Source organism: Mastacembelus armatus, chromosome 22, assembly GCF_900324485.2.
Source record: "Mastacembelus armatus chromosome 22, fMasArm1.2, whole genome shotgun sequence".
Taxonomy (NCBI): Eukaryota; Metazoa; Chordata; class Actinopteri; order Synbranchiformes; family Mastacembelidae; genus Mastacembelus; species Mastacembelus armatus.
The window spans coordinates 10,986,404-11,010,496 of NC_046654.1; the positions used below are offsets into that span (position 1 = coordinate 10,986,404).

A 24,093-nucleotide genomic window follows, 5' to 3' on the forward strand; every position below is an offset into this window, starting at 1 on the left:
AGAGATCCATTCAAAGTCAGCCTTTTCAAAAGCGTGCAGTATTTGTTTGACTGGTCAAGTGGTCCTAAACATTTCACAATTTTGTTAAAGAACTGTTGAACTGTTGAGAACCACTTAATCAGAGAGACTACGCACTTCTTCAGGGCAAAGTCCGTCCTTTAAACTGTTGGTGTCACTAGTGGAAGAAAAACAGCATCTAGAATTAGAACTGATCTGTCAAATGAGTCAGAATTAAACAAATCACTGCAACAGATTTCAGAGCCTACTTGCTACAGTACGAATCCAAAATAAGAACAAAGAAACAAAAGAAGCAGTGGTTTCTTTCCTAACGCTCTGTGTCCAATTCCTTACCTGGAGAACGTGACTTCTTTTCTTGCGCTGGTGTTCCTGTGGTGTCATCCCTGCTCAGACTGACTGACTGCAAAGTTACAGCTCTTTATATAGTGTTTTGGGGCTAGGTTCATACAAGTCTCCCATTCAGGCAGGAATGAGGCCTATGCTGGTCCAACCGGATGAGCGGGGTTCCACCAGTGAGGAGCACGACAGGGCATCCGCCCTCAAGACAGAGATAGCAAATACTGGCTGAGAAATCACATGGACTGAAGGAATTTTATCCCAGCTTAGTTTTCCAAGTTTAATTTCTCGTTAATTAACTCGTATCAGACAGTAAGACCCAACACACACGAAAGTGTTAAGACACCTCCAGTTTGGCTTTGATGTAGAATTTCTGCTTAAGGCCTACTGCAGTCCCAATGGATCCCATCATTATTCTCTACACATTCTGTAAAGAACACAAAGGGACTCCGCACACTAATAGACATAATGTACAACAATTGCATGCCACTGGTTTGGAATGGGCACACATGCATACGTGCACTTAGACAGAAAACCATGTCAGGAATCTTTAACCAGGAGCTGAACATGGACAGTTTTATGTGAGTTTCAGGGTTTAATGCAACACAGGAACAATAAGAGGAGACCATGGTTTGAAACAAAAGATTTATTTCTTTTCTTTTTCCACATCGGAAACACACCATCAGACCACTTTCACACATTCCCTTCTCTTACTTTTTTAAATACAGTAATGAGACAATAATGAGAAACTAGAAAGAACAGGAAATTTTTCAAATAATATGTTTTTGCACTTTAAAGTTGAATCTAATCACAGATCGGTCTCATACAGGTGACAACATTACAGTGTGAAAATTTTGAACAAAGACTGGTGTAAAAAGCAAACTATATATAAAACAAATACTGTTTAACACTGTTTACTTGTTGCACAACAAAGATAAATGACCGACACACAACTATTCAATAAACACAGAAACTAGCAGTTTTAAATTTTTACCTGATTCACACAGTAGCCTGAATATACGGCCTTTACATTTCAAAGTGAGAGATATGTGACTCTTCCAGCTCGACGATCAGCACAATAAACAGGCTGGATAACTCTGAAAAGCAACCCTAGGTGTTTATAATACCTGTTTTAGCAGAGGGTATTCTTTGTTTTAAGGGCAGAGCTATACTTTAGACTAAAGTCGACAAGCATTACAGTTAGAGTCCTGTTAAAAAAAAACAAGCATTAAATGTGCTTGTTTTTATTTGTTCACATAATTCTTTCCACCATGTCACTATAACAATAAAATTTGAGAATGCACATTGTACTTCCAGAAACTGTGATTTTATTGCTCTAAAAAGAGAAAACTTGACTTTAGAAAGCGATGTAACAGTTTTTTAGAGTTCTTTCACTGTCCATGCAGTAATGGGAGGTTACAGTACTCTCCATGTTAAAACAGCTTGGGTGAAACTCACCTTTAATTCCCTGCATGGACAAAACAGATTATTACCACATATGAGCAACATGAGATACATGTTGCTCATATGTGGTAATAAAGGCATATCAATCAATCCGAAGGATAAGTTGACCCATACATAGACTATTGTGTAACAGTCAGACACACACACATACACACACACACACACACTGTTGTTCATTGTGTTGCCCTTGCTTGTGCTTACTTGTGGATTTGGATGGAAATACTATAAGGAGTATGGCTTTAAACAATATCAAAATGTAAGTATTATGCAGACATTCAAGATGTAACAGGAAGGTGAACAGTTGGTGAAGACGGTTTGGGACAAAGCGGACGCAGACGGAGGTCAATTCCTGTCTGATGAGATGTCCTCTGATCACAGTCCTGACGGCGTGGCTGTGAACTCGATAACGCCAGCACCCTGCCACACACACACACGCACACACACACACACACGCGCACACACACACGCGCACACACACACGCGCGCACACACACACACACACACAGAAAGACGGGTTTTATCTGGAGCACTGGTGACAGGAGATGCTGTTTCAGTACTCTCGACTACTAATCCAGGCACGCACACAGACACACACACACACACGTACTGTTCTATACAGTACACACTACTACAGTCTATTTATGAGGACACTCACTGATATAATCAATTCCTAAGAATAAATGTCTGAGCACAACCCTTACTCTAATCAGTCTACAGCTTTGATTTTGTGAGGACCTGCCAAAATGTCTCACACACACACACACACACACACACACACACACACACACACACACACACACACACACACACACACACCTCAACCTAGAGTAGAGCAGGTTGCACAGGTTTAGCATGCACAGGAAGGCAAGATGATCAGATTGTATCAATCACAGTTATGGTGGAAAACAGAGGGGTGAGACAGAATCAAAAGGTAATGGTGACTTTTCAAAACAAGGACTGCAACTCAAATTAATTTCATAATCAATTACTCAAATGATTGTTTTCTTGATTAGTCATCCAGTCTATAAAACATCAGGAAATATGCTTTGTCCAACCTGCAGTCAAACACCCAAAGCATGGATTCCGTATCAAGCCGTCACCTCAAACACTGGACAAGCTGGAAGCAGGGAACGTTTGGCAATATTTGACAAGTCATTTAAAAGACTGAACAGTTCTCATAATTTAATTTAATCTGTCAATTGTTTTCACTCTACTAAAAGACAGAGACAAGCTTTTATGAGACAGTTTGTGCTGCCTCATGCTCTGTTTTTGGGTCACTCTTTTTAGAAATGTTTTTTTTTTTTTTTTTAAAAACACATGAGGATGAGTAGTTAGCACCTTCCCTCACAGCAACCAGGTTCTGCAGGTTCTGGATTTGAACCTGGTTGCCACCCAGGGCCTCTCTGTATGGAGTTTTCCCACTGTCTGTGCCTATGTCCAAAGACCATGCTGATTATAGATTAAGTGGTGATTTGCCTATAAATGTGGATGGGAGTTTGGCTCAGTGTTTGTCTCCATGTATCAGCCCTGTGATAAAGGCAACTTGTCCAGAGTGAACCAAGCCTCTCACCCAGTATCTGCTAGGCAAACATGAATACAGTACAGAGTGAAATACTTCAAGGATAATTCAAAAATGTATATGTTTGTGTAATATACTGATGAACTAGTACATGGACAAAGTGAATCTACATGCAGGGGTTCACACTGCTACTTGTACAACACATGCTGGGATACACACAACCCAAAAACACTGAGCAGGATAAGCACTTTCTAAAATGATTGGATGGCTGAGTAACAGGCATGAAGGGGATGTACAAAAATAATTAGGGGAGCATATTGGGAAACACACACATTCATTCATTTACCTCATCATCATCATCATCATATTCATCATACTCAATAAATTCATCAATTACTGTCTGAAATTAAACAAGACAAACATGTAATTTAAAGTCAGTTAAAGACAGAAGTATACTTCAGGGTTACACTAGTATGGTTATCAAGTTAAAACTGTGGTTGTTTGGCATGAAAGAAATGGAGAAGCAGTGGAAAACAGTGGTTACCTTCGGTTTATTGCTCATGAGCTGAACTAAAAAGGCAACTGTTTCCTTATTGCCAACAGCTCGGGCCTGTTACAGTTGAAGAATAAGAGTGAATAAGTGGGTTTTTACTTTATGGATTTAAGTGCTGTTACAGTGTCAATATTGGACTTGGACCTACCACTTGAATTGCTGTCTTTCCATCATAGCCTCTTTTATTCAGATCCACTCCAGCAAGCTTCCAGATTTCCAGGCCCTCCACGTCACCACTGGCTGCGAGGCTGACACACAAATAGTGACAAAGTTATTACAGCAAAGGGCTTTTCCTTGTATTTTTAATGCAATCAAACAGACTTTGAGTGTTTAAAAAAAACTTTCAGAAATTAGGCCAAGACATTAAGGGAAGAAAAAAATAATGCTGGGCTTCGTGCTTCATGGATGTTTGTGTTTCCTCGTCTTAACAGCGACACAAGCCATGTTTATCCTTCAACATAAGGTGTGTTTCTAAAACTGTAAATTGGAGCTGAGTTGACAAAACCTGTCGAGTGTCTCGAGAAGGTAAATAACAGGGTCCTTCCACTGTATCATATACCGTATTTGCCAACACCAGAGATGCAGAACAGATTCAAAGCTATGCTGCCAGGGAGCATTCCTCCAGTTAGTGTAACAGCGAGACAACTGGTTGTTCTTGTGTCAGCTATGTAGGATGGGCCACTGTATGTGGCTGAGCAGTTGTGTGTAAATGTGTGTAGTTGTGTGAAGACATGCTATCCTGTATCTCACCTGCACAGTTCAGTTCCTGCTTCCTCCAACTCATTTCTAGAAAAGTGGGCGCCGGTCTTCCTTAGGAGCTTCACAACTTCCTTGTGCCTAAATTAGTCATTATTATGTATGATTATTACTGTATGCCCAAATAGCTTTAATCAGTGAAACCAGCCAAAATGATATATTTAAGGTATGAGGAACTCTTCTGAAGGAAAACTTAGACATAATGCTTTCATCAATAATTTGATTCCACTGAATCTTTTCAATTTCTGACTTTCAGTGACAGAATTAGTGCAGTACTAGTTGTATTTTGGCATGTAAGAACAAGTTCCTCATCCCCCGCAATGAACCACCCACACAGGAGTCACCTGTGGTGACATTTGCTATGACAGCAATAAATAGAACAAAAGACCTTAAACTGTTCACCACTGTGCTGCTGGGTGTATACATTAGATTTGAGCTTGTGATAAAAGTAAGTAACACAAAATGTCAATTTGATGGCTACGAGGTACACAGAGCTATAGCAAAAGAAACCATTAAAAAGACTTTGAGGACTTCCTGTGGATTATTAAAAAGGCAGTATCTTTCATCTGTGAAACAGGGAGCAGGCTGGTAGGACCGGTTCAGAGGACACTCCCCACATTTGTTCTTTAAAGCTTCTTTCTTGCTGCCACTCCTTATATGGACATCAGGCTGTAGTGCACTGAAATGCTGATGAGATTTCAAAGTGCGCCAGACACGCTGACAGCAACCTAAAACTCCAGTTGTATTACTTTCTGTTATTTTATTAAAATCATTTAGGAAGGGCACATCAAGTCAAGGTGTGTGTCATACTGTAGAAGGTCTAACGACAGGTGTTAGCACTCCAGTGGTTTCCTAGACCATCACAAAGGAAACAAGTCCACACTTGCAGTGCCAACCGTTAAAATAGGACAACAGCCATTTGGCACCGCTTTGACACACACAAACGTTTTTACCCTGAGGCCCAACACAGCAATAAAACACAGGCTCAGTGACTTTTCCCTTATATACATTTAAAGAAATGTCAATGAATGACAAAAAAATGAGCTTTGGTACAAATAAACAGTCTAAACTGTCAAATGACAATTAGCCTAATTAGTTTATAATTATTGCCTGGCCTCTAAACTCGTTTACGAGTTGCTCCCCTGGTTTCAGCCCCCCTCCGACAACCAGAGCCAAATTCCCTACCTACCTAGTTTAATGAAGTCCCCTCTATAGCTGCTAATAACAAAATATTCTCAGGAAAAAAAACTCAAATTAGCATGAGAAACAACAATGGCACTAATGGCCAAAAGGGGGTGATTTAAAAATGCTTGTGTGTAGCTTCATAAATGGCATTATTACCTAAATGAAGGATAAAAACAAACACATAAGCACTTACAGTTAAAATAAGGTGGTTTACCTGAAGCGTACAGCATTGCACAGGGGTGTATCCCCATAGCGATCTTTAGCATAGACTGTAGCCCCATGACTTAGTAGGTACTGCACGACTTTGAGGTGGCCCTCACAGGCGGCAACATGTAGGGGTGTACGTCCATCATAGTCACCTAGACACAAGCTACTTCCCTGTGACATAGAAAACATAAAGCCATTGCTGTATTTCACTTGATGGGCAAAGTATAGGTCAGGTGATATTCACTATATTATTATCAACACATCTGATCTGAAATGAAGACACCTAAACTAACAATGACTTGAAGTTAAGCATTGAGTGACATGTTCCTTTATTACAACGAATACGGGCAGTGCAATTAACAATAGCCGGAATGAATGAGAAGTAGGTGGATGCATCAAGAAGGGAGCATTTAATTATGATATAACTATGACTGTGACTCTAGGTGTGACCATGGCACATTTTATTCCACAAGATACAATCATTGAGTCTCATTAACTGTCAAGCTTTCCGCCAAATGTAAGAAAAAAAACTTTACATTAGACCAGTTTAGTCATCTAGACAGAAACTGAATATCAGTCAAGCACACAAACATGTAGATATGACCGCAGGGACAACTCTAAGCTTGCCTGATGTTTTGTTTGGCTGTGTGCCCGTATTTCATTCACCCCACTAATATGGACTGAAATGATCCTGGAAATTTGTTAATGAACCATCAGTGTGAGCAGTTCACCTGGGAAACCAACAAGGACTGAGATAAGACAGGTCAATATGGAAAGGCTGACAACCTGTAGGAGATTTCCCTAGACGACAATATGAACCCCCCTGGTGTGTGCATGAAAGGATTTCTACATTCTTGACATTCAAAAGTAATGATCAAATGTAGTGTGTGGCTGTGAATATAATGCTGCTTACCATTTCTTTTAAAGCTTCTAATGCTTCTATGTCTCCAATCTTAGCAGCAGCACATGCTAGTGGGGGAGTTAGAGCATCACGGATGGCTTCCAGCTCCTGTGGGCATCACAGGTATGACTGAGTAATACTAATATGATAACATGTTTTTGTGGAGTGTTTAAGAGTCACTTCAGCTGGTGTTAGCTGCTGGTGCCCTCACCTCCTTGCAGCTGATGCTCAAAGACTTAGCGATGACCTGGATGAAGCGACTGTCACTCAGACACAGCTTTGCTCCAGCCAAGTCGCAACTCATCTCTCCTCGCAGGTTCTGACTCATCATCTGGGCAGCGTTACACACAAATACAGCTTTGCTTCACTTTTAGTATAAAAAATATAACAAGATTATATAATCTTGTTACTTAAAACTGCACTTTGCTCCAGCTCTACAAGAAAGAAAGCACCAACCTTTTTCTTGGCATCCAGGTCAACATCCTTCTTGGCCAACACATAGGACAGCTTTGACAGGGCAGCTTCTGGAGTCATGTCACCACCAGCTATCAGCCCTGAATCCATTAGCACCTGGGAAATCATAGGGATGTGCGATATAACTGATTTGTTTTCTCTCTAACTTCCCTCTTCTTAGCTGACTAGTCAATTTTTTTTATTTTGGAAATTCCTCACACATTAAAACACATATGTTGGCGACTGTCCAGTGATGTTGCACGTGCACTGTGCTCATGCACACAGTTGGACTGAAAGGTAACATGAACTACCTTGCCAGTGGCGTAGGATGTACACACAGTTCCCCTCAAACACTGGGTGCAGTTTATAATGATGACACCAGAGTCAGTGGCCTTCTTCAGCTCCTCCAGCAGGTCTGGTCGGTTATCGGGGGCATTGCCGCTGCCATAGGTCTCCAGAACCACACCTTCCATGGGCGGCTGCAGGAAAGCCCTTACCTGGACAAAGATACGAATGTAGTTTCATATTATAAAACACAATGAATTGATGGCTAGCTCTATTGGGTGCTTAACTGTATAGACACAAAGTGAGGAATTAGTATTCCATGTTATTTTTCCTGCAGCCCCTTTTACTCCAATACATGAGACCATCCACTCTCCTAAAAGCCCATCTGGTCCCATCTACACAACCACTATCCCAGTCACTGGTTGGCTGGCACAGGGAGGCCTTAAACCACATCATTAGCCATGGCATATGACTAGAATGGCAGATGACTGAAATGGCAGGAAGGAGAGCAATTAATCTGAAGGGGTTAGCAAGCATAAAGTCACTTGGCAAGGCCACAGCAGTTAAACATAAAATTGTGACATTAAAAGTGCCAGGTTCAGTCACTATTTTCTGATGTGATAAGCAGTTTGACAAGAGATGTTCGACGCAGATTACCAATGAAGCTTGCATGCAGCAGAGACAGTAGGCACAGGAGAGCCTGGTGCCTAATCAAAACAGTGCCTCATAAAAGCAGTTAAAGGCTGTACGGAAGTCTTAATAGCTGAGTTGGGCAGCGGGAGCAGATTGAGACAGTAAAGTCACTCTCCCAGCAGCCTCTGCAAAGGGAGGTGCAGCTAAATGTTACTGTATCTATACCAGTCCTTTACAGGGTGATTGGTCATGGCCCATAACTTCTTCTCATCTTTCTCTGGGCCAAGCTTTGATGGCAGTTTACATGACCGGGAAAGTAACGGAAGACGGGTAATGGTGCAATTAAATTAAAGTTAACTATATTTTATTGCAGTTAGGCAAAACAATAGTTTTTTGAGCAGTCTGTCGCCTTTGAAGAACATATCCTTAATGACATTTTAATATTCAAAGAAAGGGAACTAGGTCATTACAATATTCTTGTCTAAAAGATTTGCACGACAGCTGTTAAAAGTTTTTAATTTACTCCGTTTATCATCTGACTTTGTGTTTAACCACACAAAGCGGAATGATATCAGGACCATATCAGGACCAGCATTTTAACAACTATCTCCCAGGGAGTCGCTTACTGTAGCAGCAGTGATTCCTGGAAACAGCCTGAGCAGACCCACGTTCCGGTTCAGCTCAGTTCTGACTTGAAACTTTGCTGTAGTGTTTGCCCTCCAAACTGTATCCCAGTTGACTGTGGATCAGAAACAGATACAGATCAAAAACACAAAAAAGTGGTTACAAACTAAGTTTATTTACCACATGGCGACAGACCCATCACCACACTGGCTTACTTGTAATATCCACTTCAGCAGTAGCTAGTGGAGCCAAGTTAGGAGAGTTGAATGCATTAAAGCTTCCAGCATCTACTTTGGTCACACGATTTCCTCTGTAGAGCTTGTTATAGAAATACAGGCACACCTGAACAGAGATAAAAATACATTAGTCCACATCATTGCTCTTTGAGAAAGACAAAATCCCTTTAGTAGAATATAAAAAGCTGTGTACACAGATCTAAGGATGTTACAGCTTTATTATAAACCCATTCAAAACGCCTGTCAATGAAACCTTTTTAGTCTGTGCTTTGTCTCTCCTTTATGGCAGTAAAAACATTAAAACACAACCGTTTTTGCTACACTATGGTCATATGTAGAGAGACACATGTTAGCTTTTTCAGTGTTCTTCCTGCTCTGGTAATTGTTGTTCAGTATTGCGAAACACATCACTGTCGTTAGAAAGCAGTCTCATCAGACAAGTCGTTTAGGAGAGTGTTTGTTACCTTTTGTATGCCAACAGTGTCTCACTGTCCCTGGCTTTGCTGAACACGGCATATTTTCACAACACATTAATGAATAAATATTTTTAAAATGTTAATGCATTGCTTATCACGTCTCAGTTATTATATCATCTATACATAAACTCCACACAGAGAAATATGACAGCAAATAGAAAGGATTTTTTTTTTTTTTTTTTTTAAAAAGCTACTAAAAGTTATCACACATTTTCTTCACAAATATAGCAGCTCTTATTTAATTACATACATTTAATAATTGAATGCCACATGCATTAACATTTGGATGCCACTTTTTACCTCAGGAATGACAAACTGGCCAGCAATCAGCAGCGCCCCCAGCAGGTTGTCTCTGCCATCATTCCTCATTTCATAGATCGGTACCTAAAGACACAAAGGGTGTCATCGTATGAAGGTAAGAAATGTTTAAAATGCTACAGACCCGTTTTGTCTTTTTGTTTGTTATACTCTGGGGAGGACTGCAGCTCTTACCTGTGAACCAGTGAGGATGATTGGTTTGCCCAAATGTTCACACATGAAGGAGAGGGCAGAGGCTGTATAAGCCATAGTGTCTGTCCCATGAAGGATCACAAAACCATCATAGTTTTCATAGTTTTTCTAAAGACCCCCCCAAAAAAAGGAAGACCACCCAACAGGAATTATTTCAGGTATCAAATAAGCTGAAAGTAAGACCAAAATTAAAACCTAATTTGTTTAATTGATGTCTATTTTTTAAAGCATAAACTTTATGGCGGTACAGTAGTGCAGAATCAATTATGTAAAAATGAAAACGATTCAGCAGCAAATACCTCAATGTCCTTTCCAATTCTACCCCAGTCATCTGTGGTCATATTGGATGAGTCCAGCAAGGGACTATACTCTAAGACAGTGTAGACTATCCTCTTATTTTCTTTACTCAGCCTGAAATAGAGAGAGGTTTATCTATGACTTTCAGTTATTGCGTACAGAAATTCAATCATTTAGAGTATTTACAAAACCTAAACAAAGACAGAATAAACAGCCCATATTATGTCAATGGTTTTAGTTATTCTTAGTGCACCTGTTCACACACAAACACTTAATGAATACATGGTTAAAGTAAGTGATTGTTATCTTCATTCTGACAAATGATTATTTGTCTTTATCGTTTAAAAAAAGAGTAGGGAAAAGAATAAAATCCAAGCTGACTTTATGAAGCAATACAAAGTCTATTTAGCTGGGCCTTCTGTCTCAGTAGCAGGGTGCCAAAACCTGTTTTAGACACAGAGACAATTTTAGAGGTGTAAAAGGGAGGGGCATGGTAGGCACACTGGTAGAGAGAGCAGTGCTTTTCCACAGTAACCTTGTAATGTGTAACCATTGTGTATTGTAGGCAAGGTTGAGGGATGTCCAATTTGAAATATCTTGAGGTTATTTGATGCAGTCATGTCATGTCAAGACAAAAGCCATTGTTTCTTTTTCATGCCACTTACAACAGAGGGAACCTTACATGTATGAATATTTATGTTGCCTCTGCATGGAGTTTAACTCGGCTGTCCCGTGGCCCCTCCTGCAACCCTCCATATAAGGCAGCATGACTGGCTAAACAGCCATGGAGAGATTTTCTTCTTAATCTCCCTTTTAAAGAAAAAGGGTGAGCCCCCCTCCCACCCCCACATCACCATAGGGCAGCCTTACAACACTGAAGTAGGATTACTGGAACAGCAGGAGGAAAAGCAGCTGAGATACAGTCCAAGCCAACCAGAGGTCCTACAGACACCCTTCTAAGCCTTAAGTCCACACACAGCTCCAACATATGCTGATCATCTTGAAACCAAAGTACAACAAAAAATGACCAATTATTCATCCAGTGACAGTGTAAGGTGTACACATTAGCATACCCATACTAAGATGCCTCTGAGCTTAAGAATAATGAATGTGTGTCTGTGTGTGATGGGGACTCAAGATATAGAAAAAGAAGGTTGGAGGCCAGGGAGTTGGAGGGGAGGGGGTGCCTTGTGGCATCATATGAATAAAGCTTTTCATTAAATCAATAAACTAATTCCCTTGTCAGAAATAAGTATTCAACATAGGCCAAGCAACTACAAAATATAACTGCACCCCCATAAGACTTGTATATGAGCCTATTTTGGTTGAAATGAATACTGTATGCACTCAAGGATAAGCAAATATAAAGTCTTGATAATCAAAAGGCACATTTTTTAAACCATTACGGCACAAAAACTTTAATATTAGTGAAGATGGGAAGGAATTTGTATATAGGAAAAGGTGACACTCCTGAATATTAAAAAGTAAAGTCAAATTCAAAGTCTATATTTATAATAAGCAAAATAACCTGATCTAGAACTACCCTCAAGCTCTCAACTTCACCGTTTTCACAAAACATTCTGCTAACACCTCCTTGATGCCTTATCTTTACAGCACATCCCACTCCAGCCTGCTGCTCTGTGACCTTCACAGGAGTCAGTATGAACGGAAAATGGAAATCACTGACGATGATCATTTAGAGGTGGCTGATCAGCTGGGAGCTGGTCACAAGGGGACCACTCTCATTGCTCTACAGCACATGCACCGCAAAATAAGACAATATAAAACTAAATATGCAGCAAAGTATATTAACCATGCTTTAACCAGCAGGCCACCAGCAGCTACCAACTAAATAATCATCTAAGAAACATTAGGCTATCCCAGCGAGCTAATCCTTGGCTACACATTAAAGCAGCTGGCTTGTTGGTGACAGAGCAGACTAAGAAACACTACAGACAATACACAGCTGCATGCTCCTGTATATCCTTCCTGATATTTTTTCCTGTTGCCAAAGGCCATAGCAGCATGCATTTCCCATCAGACCAGCACGCCCTAACATTTGGTCTTAAGGACAGCGGAGACATCAAACCAGTCAAGCACAGTGCAGGCACACACGGTGCTACCAGTACTACAGCACCCATGAAAAAGCTGGTCAGAATGGTATGTTGGCTTCCTGTTAAAGAAACAAAAAGCAGCAATTAAAACCATTACTATTCATTGGAAAGCACTGAATCATTTCCATTTAATCTTTGCTTTTTCAGATATGAAATGGATCTTGGACTGTATGCTGACTATAATACCAACAATTACCTTCAACACTAGAAGATAAGGTTCAGTGATTATTAATTCTAGCAAGATTCAGCCTATAACATCCCAACCTACCTTGTAAAAAGGCCTGCCATCATATCTGTGATTCAGGTCTCTTTGCAATTGTCTGCACATAGCTATATCAGAATGATCAAGGCCTATTAAGCTCCTCTCAAAGACAGGCTTAGCTGACAGGACAATAGCACCACATAAATTGTAAATTATTTCTTATTATGAAGACTGGGATTCCTATAAGTCAAATAGTATGTGCTAAGGTTCTTTAATTATTTGCTGTTATTCTTTATTCTAGTTGTTACATTTATATTCATGAAAGGTGTAAAGCCATAAACACCTGCTGTCTCAGTGATTACCATGACTTTACATGATACTCACATGGTGTTCTAGGTAACAGACTTTACATTAAATATAAATTAAATGTTCTGAAAAAATAAAATATATCCCCATAATATAAGCTGCAGGGCACTGAAAACACTGCTGTGACACAATTAAATAGGTTAGTTTTCAATGTATGTAACTGAACTGCTGAACTTTACAAAAGGGGTTCATGCATTTAGAATAAGAAAGCCATTAAAACATGTTGTATGTATCATATCCATACAGTCAAATATGGAGTAGAATGTAGTTTATAGTTTGTATTATTTTCTGAAGGAAGTTCGAGTCTATGTTGTGACTGAAAAAAGCAGGGAATCTAGGTGGACTTACGGCAGGACCAGGGTGTTCTCAGAACCATAGTAGTCATACAGGCAGGTCTGCTGGGCATACGTCTCATCGTGGAGGATGGGGAGCTTGCGAAGGCTCTGGACAAAGGCATTGGCTTTTGGTGCAAGCACTGTGGGTTACACAGAAATAGTATTGTAATATTTCATAGCTTGTCTTCTGCAGGACTGAGAATTTACCATCATCACTGCACCACATGTTCTAATACTGAATCCTAGTGGTAGATGTAAGACATGACACTGTTACAGCTGCTGAAATATCCAGTTATGTTTCTTGTTTACATTGAGGTAATTTTTAAGCTACTCATCTCTGCACAACTCTGCAATGTAGAAATAAAAAATGTGAAGAACAGTGAATAGAGTTTTAACAGAAGCACTGATACTTCATGTTTATCCACATCTTCTCCTAACTGCACCCTGAATGAACACTAGCAGAAAATACAACACGTGGCAGCTGACAGCCACCTTGACAGGAAGCACGTGGCAGATTAAACTATAGGTGGAGTTTGACATTTGAGCTGGGCGGGGATTTTTAAGTTTTCTTCAGCACAGAGAAGACAACACAGCCTATCAGAACTGTCCGGTAGACTCAAGTGGGTGTGGTTTAACTGAACTGAACAACTTGAAGCTGGACGTTTTAGAAAACAATGAATGTGCATAATTGCTCAAGAGCTGAATCAATGAGTGCTCAAAAAGAGCGCGCCTGTTCATCTATTGTCGCACATCACAACATGCTGCATCAAGAGTGCTCAGAAACTAATTTATTACAAACTGAATTTAAATGTCTAACAACAATTTTATATATTATAGTTTATTGCTCGAAATATTTCTATGTACAATAAAAATTTTTGATTGGACTTATTCCAGACTCAGTGTCGTGATTGGCTGTTGTTCAGGCGCTATGGGGGCAGTGCCCCTCCTGCCTCCCGGCTAACTCCGCCTATGATTAGACATCTGTTGGTATCAGGAAATTACATATAACAACACGATTTCCATAGAGTTCACCCTTCAACTCAAAGCTCAGTTGTCCTCTCAATAAATAGTATAAATACTGTATTTTTAATCTAGACTGATTACACCTCTCACAGGTGCAGATTGGTCACCCCCCCCCCAATACTAGAAACTGTGAAATCAATGCTGCTTTATGAAATCAGTAAACACTACAAAGTAAAAAAAAAAGGATGTGTCTTGATTTAGCTTCTACTCAACCAGAAGGTGTTAGAACCTTTAAATGATATTTTGGCCCCCACAGCATGGTCCAGATGTTGCCCAATACCTCTTGTCAACATCAAGTTATTCATTGAGAGTCTCTGTCTTTACGCTCGGGATATGACACAAGGACAGTCTGTACGTCAGTGCAGTTTAATTTATCTTGCTGCCTGTTGTTACGCATCTTAAGCTGTTCGCAGGGATATTTTAGGATGCATTTGCATATTACTGTCACGCAGGAAAGCTTCCTGATTACACTGTGTGCACACAAACTTTCTAACAGCAGGATACCATACCCTCCTTTTTACACCTCCAACAAACAAACAAAACAAACACATTAACAGTGCAACGAGCCCAGACAGCCACAGCTACCATTATCATGAAGTGTCATCCCAATGGTTCCTCCGGTGTTGATGACCAGGACCCGCGCCTCAGCCGAGGAGGATGTCACCGGCTCGACAGACTCGAACGAGTTGCAGCTCGATAATTTTCTCCTCCGACACGGATGTAGCTGGGCATTCCGCGAAACGAAGACATCGTTCGCTTCTACCAGGTCTAGTTTTGGCTGTGATAGAGCCCTGGCAAGAGATGTCAAGTTGTCGAAGCTTGAATCCGCCATGATGACTTAAAGTCACCCGATGCTGCCCCTTTAAAAGCGGGTCTGTCGGCGCGCTGAAGCACGTTCGAGCCTTTCTCCCGCTTTTAATACAGAAAAGCAGCCTTCATGGTGAATAGGTGATGTATTAACCACAGGTCAGAACCCTTAGTTTAATGTAGCCAAGACCACTTGTTGTCTGTTTCTCATCTCAGGCCCCTCTCTGTAATTTTCTGTAATTGGCCTGGATCCACTCTGACGTCAGCGGGATGGGCTCGGCCTCCAACAATGTTGAATGAACCTCCACAGGACCACGTGTTGACTCCAAAAGTGCATCATCACAGATCTTGGGCTAGCCTGTAGTCTTATTTGGTTTTAACAATATTTACAGCAATTTTGAGGATAGCTTGCATTGTAGTTTGTTAGACTGAAGTCTTTAAATCCTTGAATCAAGGGCAACAAGGAAATGCATTCAGTTATTACATAACGGATTGGCATTGTGATGGGTTAAAACAAAGCTGTTCACAGTATTAGTTTAACCGGTGCCTTTCCTGCTATGGTAAGTCATAGAAGTAAATACAGTATGTTTAAAGACCATTAACTTTTAATTGTTGGTGATTGCAACAATTGCAACAAAACAAAATATTTTAAAAGCTAAACCACCAGGCATAATAGCATTTAGTGAGACTAAAACTAACAGGTCGGCCTGCCCTAAAGGTTTATCCACATCTCCTAACTAAATATCCATGAAACCAATGTACACCAAACCCTATTATACAACTGTAATTTCACCAAGCTTACAAAATGCTATTAATGTTCCTTAATGTAGTAGTATGTGTTTTGCAAGTTTTTCATTACTGAGCTGGAGGGAACCCACTGTTGAATACACAGTGATCACCAACACCCATTTATGTAGCTGCGTCTGTCTGTTTTATTATTTTCTTTGGGCTTCTGGCTGAATTCTATGCAGACATTGAATTATTACAAGCAATGTAGATTTTCCCAGTGAAAACTGTGGACAGGGCAGCTTCTGTGTCATAACACCTGTAACTGTCAGGACTGGACAGGTAATCGGGCATAATGGGCATTTTCCCAGTGGCCTAATATATTTTAATTCATAGTTTTTAATTTCAAAAATAATTAAAGATTGAGAGGGACTTAGCTGCAAACAAGATGGCTGCTTGCAACCAGCTTGTCAACTTTTTCGAGAAATAGGGTTTTACCAAACTGCTGCTAAACTGTTTTACCAAGATATTTACAACTGAACATAAACTCCACAAAACAAATTCTTAAACTCCCCAAATTCTGAGAAACAAGCCCATGGAATAACCTTAGTGTCCTCAGTTCCAGCAATAGTAGACCTACTAGTGTTGACTGACTTAAAAAGTGTGTCCTTGGCTTGAGTTAATCAGCAAGTAGTCCATAGAAGTTAATTTTCAGCTCAGTTACTCTAAATGTTTCCATGGATCAAGCCAACAGTATATGAAGTTCAATACCCTGAAGCAATTTAGTTGAACTAACAGTATAAATGACCTGAAATGTTGCACTATCAAGCGACAGATATTTAAACATTTGTGCACTAGGAAGAAAAAGTGCTACAATCCAAATGTTCTGTTAAATGTGTTATAGGATAATAGAAATACACAACAATTGTGGGAAAAAAATAGTAAGTGGGTCAAGTTAATATATATCATATATCTGAAATAAAATTGTAAAATAAAATGTAATTCAAATTAATAACACATAAAATAAATTAATAAACAAATAAAATAACAGCCAATACATCTGGGAAGTTATAGATTGCACAGCTGGAAATACTCTGTACTCATTATGGTATAAAAGCGATTCTGAGCAAAATCTAAAAATGGATCTGAGATGTGGGGATTTGACCATGCTGAATGTATTAAATATTTAATTCAGATTATAAAATATTGTATTGTGAAAAACCAATGACCAAATGTGGCACATTGGTTTTATAGTGGCAGCAAAATGTGTTGGTTTTGAGAATTGTCAGACAAAAGCAGATGTACAAACCGAAAACTGCCACAAGGGGGTAATGTTAGTCTTTATATAAAAACGACAGCTACTAAGCTAATCAGGTGAAACTATTAGATGGAAAATATGACCCATGCAATAAATTTCCACCAGAGTGCGAATAAAAACGTTTTTTAAAGTGTTTTTCCCAAATACACGTACTGGCAACACACTAATGGCGTCGGTTTAGAGTAAATAATTACATCCTAACACAAATTATTATATATATAATGTTAATTAGATACATGCGTGTAGAAAGATGTGACATTATATTTCGTGTTCCTGTGAGCATTTTATTGTTTATCCTGAGTCGTTTTCGCTCCGGGCACCGTGAGCTGAACTAGGCGGCAGCAGCTGAATGGAGCAGACAGGAGGAAGTGGCGGTTGATGCAGCTCCACACCTTTCCGGTGTAGCAGTACTGCGACCAGCTCGACTTAAAGGAGAAAGACGTGAACTGGGTGTATATATCAAGACAGGAGGGGGAGATAGGAGGTAAATTGCTCATATTTCATCTAACTGTTCAACTCGCTAAGCTTTGAGACAACCGTTTTGTCATAGTTGCACGTATTTTATAGGCAAATAAGATTAGTCTGCAGCGGCTAACTACCGTTAGCTAGTTAGCTAAAGGCTAACTGGCTAATGCTAGCTGGGTAGCTGTCGTTAGCAGCCATGAGCTGTAACGTTAGCTTGCTAATTTGGCATGTCTGACACTCCTCCTAAATCTGTTTTCAGGGGAACAAGAAGTGGAGTTTCATGAGGGCACACATGTGTTGCTGAGTCACCGAGCATTTTTTTCAGCACGCTGAAGTTAATGATGAATTGATGGAATAGCCGCAGAAAGCTGCTTTTTGGGTTTTTTTTTTGGCTCCGGTAGCGGTGAGGAGAACAAGGGCGCAGCCGGTGTGGAGGACCGCCAGACACAAACAGCAGAAGGGATTCACTAGCACCGCGGCTTTTTTGGGGCCTTACACACAGACACAGTGTCTGCTGTCTGCAGTTTTTAATCGCCACTGTCTGTGTTTTGTCACGCAGCTTTACCGTTGTGTTATGTTGACTTGGGCAACACAATGAACGTCCTGCAACAGCTGCTGCCAAGTTTTTAGTTTAAGTGTGCCATGTTGTGTGTAGGTCCTGAACACATTGTGATACCCTGAACATAAATGTCCCTGCACTTCATCAGATCCCGACGCACAGACTCTAAAGTAAAAAGTTCCTCCATACTGTTTGAGTTTTAACATGAGCTCCTGACTTTCCCCCCTACATATGTGCTTTACTGGGTCATGTTTCCACTAGTAATCCTATAATCAAACTGCAGCTATAGTCAAAGTGAATAGCCATCTGCACGGTATTAGACATTTTCTCACTGGTGACAAAGTATTTATGCACAAGAGTTCAAAATGGGGAAAATGCTCTCAAAAATATTTGGCAACAAGGAGATGAGAATATTGATGCTTGGACTTGATGCTGCTGGAAAGACAACAATCCTCTACAAACTGAAACTCGGACAGTCTGTCACCACAATCCCCACAGTCGGCTTCAATGTGGAGACTGTCACCTACAAAAACGTCAAGTTCAACGTCTGGGATGTTGGAGGCCAGGACAAGATTCGTCCTCTGTGGCGACACTATTACACAGGCACCCAAGGGTTAATTTTTGTGGTGGATTGCGCGGACAGGGATCGCATCGACGAGGCCAGGCAGGAACTTCACCGCATCATTAATGACCGGGAGATGAGGGATGCCATCATCTTAATATTCGCCAATAAGCAAGACCTCCCGGATGCCATGAAGCCACATGAAATCCAAGAGAAACTCGGATTGACCCGCATCAGAGATAGGAATTGGTATGTTCAGCCCTCCTGTGCGACCACAGGTGATGGACTATATGAGGGCTTGACATGGCTAACCTCAAATTACAAATCTTAATGATTGAGTGCTGACTGTTTTAGGTCAAAACTATAATAAAGTTGCAAGTAACAAATAACTTCTCAGAATGAGTATGGTTAAGAAAAAGTTGATTATCTCCCATTTATTTTTAATACTACATTTACCCCATGACTAATTTAAATTTAACTGGGTTTGCTGGCTTACAGTTTGCTTGTACTCTGTAGCAGGCCTATATTACATGCATTATTTTGGGGCTTGCTTGATGAATATTAAATTAATTGGTCCTAATGTTAAAGCCACAGATATCACCGCCTTTGCCTATTCTTTGTCCTGTTTTGTATCATTTTCTAATGAAGCTGAAGTTTTTAATCTTCATTTTTAGACTAAAGCTTGTTTTTCAGTCTGTTGCATCAAACTTGGACCTTTTGTTTCTCCAGATCGGAGATCTTTAATGTCATGTAGCCTACTTGGAAGGACTTTGACATTTGTTTTAACAGTACTGTGATGAAAAGTATTTCTTCTCAATGGTATTAACTGCAGCAAGGAAAAGAAAGGAAAAAAAAATCACCATTGCTTACATTTCATTTTCATAAGTCTTGACACCAGAGAAAAATGACTTTGGAGATGTTTAGTTACCCCCCCACTACCCTTATGTGGGCTATATAGTAAACCAATTGACATTTTGTGTCATGTCTTGATACCTAATTGTGCTTAATATTCAACAAATAGGCCTCCAGTAACTCTTAAACATGCTTGTTGGGATGCATTTTTAATTTTGGGTAACGTAGCCGATTGACTCAGTCTTTCCAAAGGAATGTCATTCAGCTCTGCGCTCTCTCAATCTGATACCACAGACGATTAGTCTCAATATTGGGACATTATATGATAGCCTATATCTGTAGCATGAAAGTACACCCTACATCAGAGTCCATCTGTTGTGCAGTCAGAGGGAGCTGTTTACTGGTGAAAATTTAAAAGATACCTTGTGGTGCAGCTCTTACTCCTATTTTGACTGGGGGAATCATGTACAGAACAATGTCATTGTAATGTCTTATTAAAAAAGTGATTTTAAATCTGGTATGTCTGCTTTATTTTTCCAAGGATTAAAATGTGATTATGACTGTGAGTGATCAACCATTTTTTTTTAAAGTTCCATTTTAAGTTCAGCAAAGTATGAAGTTTTAGTGGTGTAAAAGTAATTTAAGTGTTTTTTTAAAAAAGAAAAAAGCCTCTGGGAATGACTTAAATGGTGCTGCTAGTTCAAAGTAGACTGCAGTGTTAAAAATTCTATTGGACAGAGTCTTCATTAAGGGCTAATGTCCACTGTCACACCAAGTTGTCCTTAGCTCCTTTTCCAGTAAGTGGGGAAAATGTACAAAACAGGAAGTTCAGTTGCTGCTCTTTTCTGGAACAAAAGCAGAGCCACATGATGGTGTGCACGAGAGTTGCAGGGACAGCAGAGACATACAGCTGAAATTATGAATCCTTTTTGAATGTTGCATGTTTGTGAGCTACAAATGAGCTGATGGTGAGCTGTCACCTGCGTTTATCAGGACAGGCATTAAAAAGCGAGTTTCAGTTACTTTTATGCAGTGAGTCTGAAGTTTATTCAAGTTGATTAACAAATAATGTCTGGTGTCAGAATAAAAAAATATGCATACAGGTTAAAATCTTCATGTGGGTAATGGTGTTATGTGAAATAAAAGCACTCACTCACGTGCATAATTACACGTGTGATATCGTAGCAATACTGTGTTATTTCCTCTTTCTACCTTTTTAAATTACGGAGATAAAAATCTTTGTTTCTGCTGAATAGTCATTTCTTCTTAGTTTGATGTAACCTCACATTACACTGCAAAAAGCTTTGTTTTATTAGGTATGTAAGTAAAATCTTCCTTTAAAATTTGATTTGAATTTGTTTGTTATTAAATCTATTAGAGACAGTACACAGCTGAGTCACAGTGGACGAATGCTTTAGTTTCCATTAAAGCTGATTAACTGTGTTTTCACTCCTGACAAAAACAGGATTGATGGCGACAAATGGCCTGATGACTGTGTTTAGGTCTACAGAAGATTAGTTTGTACTTTTCCAGACTGTCTTTTCAGTGTTTTGTACCAAAAATGTAATTTGTGTTTTCTGCACTTACAACGGGATGCACTTTATCTGTCTCTGTATGTATTTTTGTGTATCCGTGTGTCTGCATCCACAGATGTTTTACAGTTTAAATATGGTTTCGTGCACTTTGTGCACATCTTGTATTTAGCAAACTGCTGTCGAGGCCTCAGGATGTTTGCTTTAGTACCACAGAGGTTTCCGTCAGACAGGTCAGGTGACTGACAAATACAGAAGCTACGTAACCCATATATCTTCATGCAGCCGTGATTTAAATACTTCATAAAAGAGAAGCATTTGTTCAAATTATAAGCTACCAGCACTGTAAGTCAAGAAAGTATCTATGTTTCTGACGGTATTTGTATATACTTACTTTCAGTGAAGCCTTCAACTAGAAGTGGGCCTCCATTAGAGTGGTTTAGTTGGACTGTAATAGCCACTTTGGTTCACACCACTTCATTACAACCATATGATCCTCAAGCTTTATTGGTAACACTGGGGCCCCTGGGGCAAGGACAGAGACTGTAGGCAAGTTTTTATGACCTCTCCTCTGTAAAGATGAGACCTCCTAACCCTACTGTCAACTCCCTCTGTGCTTTGCTGGAATTCTATACACCTAATGAGAGGAAAGGTTAAAAATGAGTCTCAGGTCATAGAAGGAATCTCAGTAATAGGTAAAAGACGTGAAGCTACCAGGCTATTGCACGCTTGTTTCTTTTACTTCACTGATTCACTAAATAAGAAGTGTTTCAATCATTTAAATGCTTTGCATAACAAGGTGCATGACAGGTTTATCTTAGGCAGTCAGATTGCATGTTTGGGACAGTTTCTATGACGACAGCCTGACAGGACCTTTGCCAGTGTGGCCTGGTGTTTTTGGTATCAGATAGGTGGCTGAGTATGGTGCAAGTTTCTAGTCAGTTCCTCTATTCTACATTGAAAGAGGAAGAGTGAGAAGAAATCAAGAGAACCCATTCTCTGTAAGCTTAAGTGCTGCAATATTGGAACACACACTTTTTCTCCCTTTGTCAGAGCGATGGCTCACCCATCATCAGTCAAGTTGCCAAATATTTATAACAGCTCAGAAGTAACTATGATGAGTGGTACAGCTGCACTCCTGACATGCCTACAAGCCTAGGCTGAATTATGTTTGTGGTTAACAGAGGTGTGTCTTCCTCACTTGTCTTCATTTCCTCTTAACTCCAGCTGCAGAGTAACATTTGCAGCGGTAGCTCTAAGATACTACTAATTTCTGAGTGTGGGTTGTGGATGTAGTCATTGCTGGCTTAATGTTGGCATACAGTTTAACAGCCACACCCAGCTCGATAATCACAGTAGGATTTGTGATGCATGCAGACACAGATATTCTCATTCACATAGGATGAACACAGTTATTATAGCAGTTTATTTATCTGTCAAATGGTAAGAGGGAACACCTAGTCTAAGCCACAGATACCCAGCTTGGTTCAGTGGCTGCTCGCTCCCAAGGACAGTAAAATAGCCTTTCTGGTTACAAAACCTCTCTCTGGCCTCGTCCTCCTTGAGCAAGCTGTTAATGATGAACTCAGACAGAGCTCAGTTTAAAACAGGCCCGGAAGTGGCTGAAAGTTGATTCAGGTTTCCTGCTGAGGTTAACATTCTTGAATGCCATGATGAATGCAAACCTCTGGTTGCCTTTACTCAGATGCACACTTTTTGCTCTACACTGCAAGTGTGACTTAAATCTGTTTTACCTGCAGGTGCTTCGGAGCAGGTTTTTCTCATAAATAATCTTAAAGAATGTGTTTTTAATAGAGAGGCCACACTGCAGTGTAGCCAGTTAAATAAGGCTGAAAGTCTCAGGCATTCAAGTCCTAGGTGCACCTAAGGCATCGGTCCAAAATACATTCCATTCATATCTGTAGCTGAAGGTTACTGGCTGTGATGAAATTGGAGAGAATCAGATAATTATTATATAATCAGTTTTTAATGGATAAAGAAAGCGCTCATTCAAGCATTAAATATGGAATTTGAGGCACTAATCATACTGTTTTTGTTCTGTTTCACTGCTCTACACTCGTGTTTGTGTTTCCAGTTTAAAAAACATCTAATCTAAGTCCCATTGCATTTTTAAGCCTCAGGGCTTTTGTTTATATTCCATTATGTGAAAACCTGAAATTTGTCCTTGTTTCCTCTGGAGGATAGCAGATGTCTAACACAGCTGTGTGAACTAGTTTGTCCCTGGACTCATACACTATGTTTTTCCAGCTGTAACACACTGAGAGTTAAGAGGATCATTGCCTTCGGATGTAAGCAATGCTATTGTATAGTAAAGCAGGGGCAGGCACTATAGATGGTGCTGCAGCATGTGGTCTCTCAGCTCAAAGAAACAACAGTCTTCAGTGTATGTGTTTCTGGAACAAAATGAAATCATGCTGATATTTTTGAGACGTTTTGATTCGTTTTGTTCAGTGTATTTACACAAGGCTTATGTATACAGTACTCAGCGCTGACCTTTGTCATCTGTAATTTGACTTTACCTAACCTCAACACTGACAGGCACATTGAAGAGTGAGTTTAACTTCAAAGTGTACAGCAATGTAGACACAAATCTTTCACTACAAGCCACAGGATTCACTCACAGCTTCCACGCACAGACTGACAAACTGATGAAGATCCATGCAGAGAAACCTCAAATCCATCCTTCAGCAGTTTGCCACCACACTCCGTGGCTGACTGCTTCTGTGTATCTGACAAGACTGCTGTAATTACAGAAGTC

General features: G+C 40.0%; 2 protein-coding genes across 6 annotated transcripts; one reads left to right on the top strand and one right to left on the bottom strand.

The window, feature by feature from the left end:
- Window positions 1-1,220: 1,220 nt before the first annotated feature.
- Window positions 1,221-15,576, bottom strand: aspg (asparaginase homolog (S. cerevisiae)). 5 transcript variants are annotated; one of them, XM_026303520.2, is made up of 18 exons: window positions 15,079-15,576; window positions 13,484-13,610; window positions 12,591-12,626; window positions 10,456-10,567; window positions 10,139-10,264; window positions 9,947-10,030; window positions 9,150-9,276; window positions 8,937-9,049; window positions 7,704-7,889; window positions 7,396-7,509; window positions 7,151-7,270; window positions 6,952-7,047; window positions 6,046-6,209; window positions 4,641-4,727; window positions 4,039-4,138; window positions 3,882-3,947; window positions 3,684-3,737; window positions 1,221-2,235 (listed from the first exon to the last, which is right to left on the bottom strand). In XM_026303520.2, the coding sequence occupies exons 1-18, from the start codon at window positions 15,323-15,325 to the stop codon at window positions 2,191-2,193; spliced, it is 2,004 nt and encodes a 667-aa protein (XP_026159305.1). In that variant the 5' UTR covers window positions 15,326-15,576; the 3' UTR covers window positions 1,221-2,190. The 5 variants fall into 5 exon arrangements, with proteins under 5 accessions (XP_026159305.1, XP_026159314.1, XP_026159322.1 ...); XM_026303529.2 differs by lacking the exon at window positions 12,591-12,626; XM_026303537.2 differs by lacking the exon at window positions 3,684-3,737.
- A 2,094-nt stretch (window positions 15,577-17,670) lies between these two features.
- arf6b (ADP-ribosylation factor 6b) lies at window positions 17,671-20,295 on the top strand. Its single transcript, XM_026306476.1, has 2 exons — window positions 17,671-17,828; window positions 18,069-20,295. The coding sequence occupies exon 2, from the start codon at window positions 18,734-18,736 to the stop codon at window positions 19,259-19,261; it is 528 nt and encodes a 175-aa protein (XP_026162261.1). The 5' UTR covers window positions 17,671-17,828; window positions 18,069-18,733; the 3' UTR covers window positions 19,262-20,295.
- Window positions 20,296-24,093: the final 3,798 nt, after the last annotated feature.

Coding starts and splice junctions, on each gene's coding strand:
- aspg (XM_026303520.2), bottom strand. CDS start 15,325: ATGGCGGATTCAAGCTTCGACAACTTGACATCTCTTGCCAGGGCTCTA. Junction 13,611..15,078: donor GATGACACTTCATGATAATG/GTAGCTGTGGCT, acceptor TGTAACCCACAG/TGCTTGCACCAAAAGCCAAT. Junction 4,139..4,640: donor GCAGGAACTGAACTGTGCAG/GTGAGATACAGG, acceptor TTTGTGTGTCAG/CCTCGCAGCCAGTGGTGACG.
- arf6b (XM_026306476.1), top strand. CDS start 18,734: ATGGGGAAAATGCTCTCAAAAATATTTGGCAACAAGGAGATGAGAATA.